Source organism: Gadus chalcogrammus, chromosome 15 (genome assembly GCF_026213295.1).
Source record: "Gadus chalcogrammus isolate NIFS_2021 chromosome 15, NIFS_Gcha_1.0, whole genome shotgun sequence".
NCBI classification, from domain to species: Eukaryota; Metazoa; Chordata; class Actinopteri; order Gadiformes; family Gadidae; genus Gadus; species Gadus chalcogrammus.
In genome coordinates, this window is record NC_079426.1 from 3,388,369 (window position 1) to 3,396,165 (window position 7,797).

Genomic DNA, 7,797 nt, shown 5'->3' on the forward strand with positions numbered 1-7,797 from the left:
CGTTTTTGGTACTACTACTAATTAGTAGTAATTAAAAAAAAGTACTAGTAAGTCTTAGGTAAGATGGCGGGCGAAAGATGCTACAGGATCGAAACCAACAAATGTAAGTGTTTTCTTTGTTGATAATCATTCAAAATTATGCCCATCGCATTATCATTATTCAGTTTCAATGTAGTATAGATATGTCTCTCTCCCATGTCTCCCCCAAACATCATGCCCCTGCCACCTCTCAAACTGATTAGAAAAACTCTACTCTGCAAGTCAGTTACATTATCAACTGGATATAGGTAAAACATATGGCTTATAAAAGCATGAATCATACATGTGATGCAAGATATTGTCCAAAGAGTCGAGATAGTTATTCCTTAGATAACAAGGAAGACATAAAAAAAGACAGACGACAACAATCTTTCAATTCATTTTATTGTATTTTACTTAAGCTATTTGCATTCACATTTTGTCTATCCATGTCCTGTACATTTTTATTTGAACAATAATGATATTGCAGTGTCTTACTATACTTATCACTGTATACAGTATGCAGATGTCCATCTTTTTAAGACTAACTCCACAACGACAAACACTGAAAGTATATCTAACACAGCTGAAATGTTTGCAGATGCATATGCTACTCTGATCCACAAACCGATAAAACAACAACAATTCTTATCGCGACAATAAAAACTTATGCATATGCCTCATATTTTAAGGTTGGTGGTATGTAAAGCACTATATGAGACCCATAATGGCCCTCCACATAACAGACATCCAGTTGGTGCTTAAAGAACATTTATGGCATGGATTCACAGCACCTCCGTCTACCTACAAACCATAAGTCTTAAACACAAACACGACATCAACGGATCCAAATAAAGCAGGCCTGTAGAACATCAAGGTGACACAGCGGGTCTGCTGCCATTCAGACTCAAGACCATTTCAACAGCTACAGTACTAATGTATCAGAGCGACGACACCATGTATTCAGCAAACAGTATTCAGAGCTGAGTTCACGCTACAACAAAACAACTGCAGCATAGCCATGTGCAATGTTTGACTTCCAACTGAAACAGGAATGATGAGTGAGGGCAAGCATTCTAACATGCTCCTCTACTTTTCTACAAAAATGTATTTCTCTGACTGGAAATTCCACGATTTAAAGATATGCATACAGACAGTCTTTCCATTTATTTGCACATAATTACTTTCCCTGATGTCAAACTCTTAAATAAACATACAGACACAAACAAACAAACATTTGACGGTTCAAAATAAGATGTGATTGACTTCTAATTGACTTTTGATTATTACTTTCAAGTTTTAATGCACGCTTTTCTCTTGAATGCAAATGATGCCATAACATACAAAATATCCCTTTTTCAAATGTCCCTTAAGACTTGTAAAAAAAAATATTCTTTCCTTTCACGCTTAGAAAAAATAGTTTTAATTGAGGTTGTTTACCTTTTTATAAATGAGCAACTAAATAAAATACTATCCTGTCGAGAGCACAACATATAACTCTCTTCATCATTTATACACAAAACCCTTTCACATACATCATGTGAATTATTGTGCTTAAATAATGAACATTATTGAAATTGTCTCACCACTCATTTCAACATCCCATAAACCTTACAATTCATAATGTGATTGTGGTGTTTAACCAGAACTTTGAACACATATAAAAAGGCCAACAATATTTCTGCAGATAAGTATAGGTCAAGTAATTTCCCTTTAATTGGCATTTACGTGTCATTTAAATGTTTATAGCACTATTATAAGTACCAATTGCTTAAATTAAAGTTTGAGTTGATTAATTGCTCCTGACTTAAGCAGTGTACTGACCCTGTATTAAGATTCAATTGGCAGTTAATAGGTGAATACATTTGGTAAGCTTACTAGCACTATCGCAAAATTGTTATCTAACTTCATACTTTGAACTATGCATTGAAGAAATAATGAAATTACCTACAATAAAAGCTGTGGTTATGAAAAAAGTTAAATTAATGCAATGTGCCCCTTTTTTTCTTAAATAAACACAAAGTACAGTTTGTCACGTCTCGCGTCTTTCAGTGTGTAAATAACTATACAGTGTACCTGCGCATCATTTTACATGTAGACTTGCCTAGCTGTGAAATATCCCTTAAGGACTATATTCTATATGTTTAGTGTTTCAAATTCTCTAATTCTATTGAATTCCTTTTAGTTAGCGCGGCTGATGCATAAAATGAGCCCGCTCATCTAGACTCCTCTTTCAAACCTCATGATGAGGCCTTCCTGTGGACACAAAGGAAATCCACGAAACAGACATTCTCAGGGTTACACTTCCATGAAGATGTGCTTATGCTGCTTCTGGTTTCCCATTTAAATAACAAAAGACTAATAAGTATCCGCAACTCAAAGTGTCAAAGCCGTGGGATTCTATTGTAAAACGCACACCACTGTGATACAATATCCATTATATGAACACCTGGCTAGTATCTGCTACTTCCTACCGTCATGAACGTAAAAACTAAGAAGGCTGCCGGTCGTACAGCGCCCCCTACTGGATCATCGGGTCGTCTCCCCCGGGCGAGGTCAGCACCGGCACACCGAGAAAGTGGCGGGTTTTGTCCTCGTACGACGGAGTGGCGACGACGGTGGTGGTGAAGGACAGCTGGTCGTGCTCCAGGATGGCCAGGCGGTCCTGGGGCTTCTGCTTCCTCAGGTAGAACATCTTCCTCAGCTGCTTCAGCTGCTGCAGCTCGCAGAAGGTCTCCAGTACCACCAGCATCACCACCAGCCCCAGCAGTAGGTACACTGGTAGGACCAAACCCAGGGAGGAGACGCAAGAGTTTTGTACATGTATGGTGATGCATTAAGATATTAAAAAAAACTAAAAACTACTGTTATTATTATACAAAGACATACAGTAAACCTGCACTGTTTTTCTACTGCAGCTATATGCTCCACTGTTTCCCCCAGTAAATGTCTTAGTCAAGGTGGTCAAGTGGGGGGGGGGGGGGGGCACGACCATTGTTGTGAACAGTATTACCGATGCATTATTGATCTTTATTTTTTACACCTGATGGAAGTATGTTTTCTTTCCCTACGAGAGTTTTCTACTTTGTTAATGCATTTCTTTATTTTTTTATAGATATACATTGGCAGTCAAGGCGGGGCCCTATTGTTGTTAAGGCGGCCGCCTTAACAACACAGTGCTGGGGGAAACACTGTGCTCCATCAGAAATATACGCTTTAGAAGACATATATATATATATATATATATATGTAGGCCCCCCCCCCTATATGATATAAGTTTGTCAAGTAAGAAACTCCTATCCACGAGTCAAAACCTTAAGGGAGTTTTTTGTGGTACACTTCTGCGCTACAACTCAACCACTAGAGACTGCTATAGAGAAAACATACCCGGGGCAGGATTTAATATATGCATTGTAAACAACACGCCCAAGTTAGAACAGCGTGTCCTCAAAAGAGAAAATACACGCAAACTCTAATGGGAACACATGCCAGATGGCATTCAAATGAAAATAGACAAATGGAGGCGAAATGAAAGCAATGAAAAGGTTAGATAAACCCTTTGAACGCCGACCAATGCAGAAAGTTTTGACGTGTCCAATGATTAATCTTTGACTTGACAATCATTTAGGTTATGAGATAATACAATCAGCCCAGAGCATTGACCACGGTGGAAGTGATTAACAAGGGTCATGAAGTCCATTGAGAGGAAGTTTCAGATAACTTGGGGTAGGGTATGGCAGCATACACAAAAGGGCGGCTTCATTCTTTCTTGCCCTTTTTTTTTGCTCTTATTTCTTCAAAATGTTTCTTTATTAGAAAACGACATGAAATGTTATGTTTTCTCATCAAAAAGGTAAAAGCTGATCATTGTACTGCCACAAGAGGGCAGTAGCGGATTTTCACATCAAAGGCTGCACAACATCACTTCATACAAATCCAAACGTGAATGATAGAAAATGTCAATGAAATATGCATTCCATTCATATGCTTTAGGCTTCCCGTCAGCATAGAAATTCACACAACCATGATGGTGAGGCCCATCAAGCATTTAAATCCATTCTGTCACATGACGTAAAAGACGTGTCCGACCAGTCAGGTTGGTGTGCTCGTTCTTCGACAACACTCTGAAACCCAAGTCATACCAGGCTGAACGGTCTTCAGACCCACACATTACTATTGAAAGGGGAGGCGGGGCTATTAATATTCACTTCCGGCAAATGTATTTAAACGCCCACGTTTCATGAGGAGGCCAGACCTCCTTGCTTCTCTGTTCCAACACATGGCAGGCTTTTCTCAATGACGTTCGCCAGGACTCTGGACGTCACCAAGGTCCAAGCAGACATCTGCTTGTTTCCTCCCTTTGAGGGCTCTGTACTAGGTCCAGTTATTTTTAGACACAGAGCCAGACTTGCTTGTCACAAACACGGCATGTTTGTGAGGCTACGCTGCTTATAACAGAAGTTGTTACAAATGTCTTTCTTTAAAAAGGGTAGGGGGGGACAACAAATATGATGTGTACCAACGTCACCGAGCCATACAAATACGGGCCATTCAGACGAGCCCAACCTATTTCTGGAACGCTTCGACTATTAAAGTCGAAAGCAAAGCATATTACTCATACAAACTCATGTTGACATTTAACCTAACGGGAACGCTAGGCCGATTTTCGAGGGGAATCGGCGCCACTCCACTCACCGGTGATGCCCACTTTGTAGAGCTCTCTGAACCTCTGGTTGGACCCCTCTCCCGGTACGTAGTCTCCCAGGCCGATGGTGCTGAGGGAGATGAAGCAGAAGTAGAAGGACTCCAGGAAGTTCCAGTTGCCCTCCAGCGCTGAGAAGATGATGGCGGGGACGAAGAAGAAGCAGGTGACGGCCACGGTGGCCAGCAGGGTGGCGTGGACCACGGCCACGAAGGACTTTGAGAGACCCCACTGGGTGTGGATGTACATGACGGGCCGATGCGTGCTGAAGACCATGATCCTCTGCACCACAGCGGTGAGGAAGAGGAGGGTGAAGGGGATGCCCATCACCGAGTAGATGATGCAGAAGGCCTTGCCGCCGTCGGACAGCGGCACGGTGTGGCCGTAGCCTAGGAGGAGACGCACACAGGAATATGCATGTCGTTAGCATGTTGTGCGTAACATGAGGATTGCCTTTATTCCCCAAGATTTGACAGTATCCATTGAAGGAACCCAGCCCCTCCTTCAGCCCTTCCGCCAAAGCAACTCCCCAAAACATGTGACTAGTGAATGTCAAATGTTTACAGAGTAATCACGAATTTATTTGTGCAGACTAGTTGTAAATATGCTGTACAAATATATTGAAATAGTATTTTGTTACAAATTTTGTTATGTGGAATTATGCTGGTTATATGTTAAACATTTGGGGGAAAAAAAGAAGCCATACTTGCATTAGTCACCAAAAAGGTGAGCTTTATTAATATTAATTTAACATAAAAAGGTCAATGCGGCCTCCGGCTGCATGCTTACACTCAGCACTGATGGACACAAAATCCATTCTGCCATTTGACACAACAAGATTATGTTTCTGTCAATGTCAGGGGGTTTCAGATTATTATTATTATTCTCATGCAATTTCTACCTTCAATTATGCCCTATTTGGTTTGGTTTCAACAGACAATGTGGGTAAAGTGTCTGTGTGTGACCTATAGATAGTGAATGTAACACTTCTGAAGCTGTTAGACTTTGACACGCGGTAGTCAAGCAGAAGTATGGTGGGGAGCTAGCTTAATTAGGCCCTGAAAACCAGAAAACTGAAGTTCACAACTGTTCACAACTGTTCACAACAGAAGTGTGAACTGAACAACAGCCTAGGCAAAAACAACTTTGGACCAAAACCCACAGTCCACACTTCCCTATACACACACATCAGCCTATTAAGGTTAGCAGTATGTGTCTGGTTTTTGTTGTTTTTAGAAACTCTACATAGTTAACATTTAATGTGAATACATCAGTCATACATAATACATAATTTCAGTTGAAGCATGCATTGCTCCTCAGATAATCTCATTTTTGTTGTCATTCTGATTATTCAGTTCTGGATACGTGAGGCAATGAAATTGAGAGGTATAAAACGTTATGGGATGGGTGGGTGCATAACCAGTTACCAGCACAGTAAGCAGGAATGCAAACAAATGTATTATGAAACTATAAAAGAACATGAGGCGAATATGTGGCTAAGGTGCGTAATAAGACAAACACACACCCACACCCACACACACAGTTAGCGGCCAGGGAGTCTGAAGACGTTAAGTGTACATACCTTGTGAAACCTCACTGATAACTGCTGTCTTATAATACAAGACAAGATCTTGGGTTGCTTTGCCCACAAAGGATCAGCTACCACTACCTCTTGCAAAACGCTAGATAAGACAAGGAGCCGTCTCACTCTCTACATGCACAATATTATCAAGGATAAGCTGTTCCAACCCACTGATGCGGGTCTAGCTGGCACACAAGCATTAGCAAGGACAAAATGTCATTGCGTTTAACTGAAACTTGATGGATCTATTAACAGAAACTGGGCGGACCATTGGTTGAACTAAACTGGGCTGATGATTTGAGATCAAATAGTGGACTAATATAGTCAAGAGCTTTACCATTATTGGACACAGACATTTTTGCCTTTAGATGACATGTCATACTTGTGTTAGGGTTTATATTTAAAATCGTTTAGAGGTCTGATTTCCACTGAGATGACTCCCCTGGAGTCACTCACCTAAAATAACAGTCAGACAACAAAGGGAAAAAAGAAATAGCGAAGATAATAGGCCTAGCCTACTCCAATAACACTACCTATGAACGTCACCTGGTGCTATTTCCGCCCACCACAAAGAAACTGTCTCTCCGGCAATGCTGCTGCTGCATGCATGATCCTGTTTGGCAACTCTTCAGAAAAAGAGCAAGAGCAGATGTTCCTTATAATGTAAATTCCTTACATTTCCAAAAATGTTGAAGTTGGGTGCTAAGCAACAATTAGTACCTGCATACAAAATTAAAACAGCAGATAATGTAAACTAACCCTATGCGATGTGGGCCCCGAGTAAAGCCATCTGCGACTCACCTGTGGTGGACAGCACGGTGCTGGCGAAAAACAGCGCAGAGGTGAAGTCCCAATTCCAGTTGGCCGACGCGTTATTGAGGACGGACACCCCATAATTACTGGCTTCCAGGGCTTTCTCTAAAAACTTTTCCAGCCGATCTTCAGTCAAACACGGATTCTCCTGGAGGAATTGCTTTTTGACCGCCCGCAACTCCTGTCGCAGGAGGTCCTCGTACGGCAGCTCGACCGAGGAGAACACCACCGCGCCGAAGATAAGATACAGAAAATAACCCAACACTAGAAATAAAAAATACCATGTCGACCTATGAGTCTGGACCAGGCGCACACACGAACTGCTACTCAGACATTGAAGCATTTCGAGTCCTCTGCCGCTCACAAATCGCAGAGTATAGAGCAGATATTTCAAGGCTATTTCGCTTGAGTGAGGCCTAACGACGCGGTCTGGGTTTTGGGTATCGATCCACTGGGCCTGGACTGGAGGTGGGGATGAGTCTCTTCCGCCTCTCTGGACCTGCTGCCGCGGCGGTGCTGCTATGTGGCGGGCTGCTGCTGCTGCTGCTGCTGAGACAGGGAGGGCCGAGTGACGTAGGACGGCCCCTCTCTCTCTATCCTCCCAAGCAGGCGACCGACGACTAGAAACCTAAAGACCTCAACATCAGGAACAGACGACAATTAATTTCTGGGAAACTGTAGT

At 42.0% G+C, this 7,797-nt stretch overlaps 1 protein-coding gene across 1 annotated transcript; it reads right to left on the reverse strand.

Moving 5' to 3' along the window:
* Nucleotides 1-381: 381 nt before the first annotated feature.
* kcnk1b (potassium channel, subfamily K, member 1b) lies at nt 382-7,714 on the reverse strand. Its single transcript, XM_056609216.1, has 3 exons — nt 7,104-7,714; nt 4,714-5,109; nt 382-2,796 (listed from the first exon to the last, which is right to left on the reverse strand). The coding sequence occupies exons 1-3, from the start codon at nt 7,456-7,458 to the stop codon at nt 2,540-2,542; spliced, it is 1,008 nt and encodes a 335-aa protein (XP_056465191.1). The 5' UTR covers nt 7,459-7,714; the 3' UTR covers nt 382-2,539.
* Nucleotides 7,715-7,797: the final 83 nt, after the last annotated feature.

Bases quoted from the DNA above. Each gene is read 5' to 3' on its own strand.
- kcnk1b (XM_056609216.1), bottom strand. From the start codon at position 7,458: ATGCTTCAATGTCTGAGTAGCAGTTCGTGTGTGCGCCTGGTCCAGACT. The intron at 5,110-7,103 runs GTGAGTCGCAGA...GTCTCCTCCTAG, and splicing joins CACCGTGCTGTCCACCACAG to GCTACGGCCACACCGTGCCG. The intron at 2,797-4,713 runs GTGAGTGGAGTG...TGGTCCTACCAG, and splicing joins CTACAAAGTGGGCATCACCG to TGTACCTACTGCTGGGGCTG.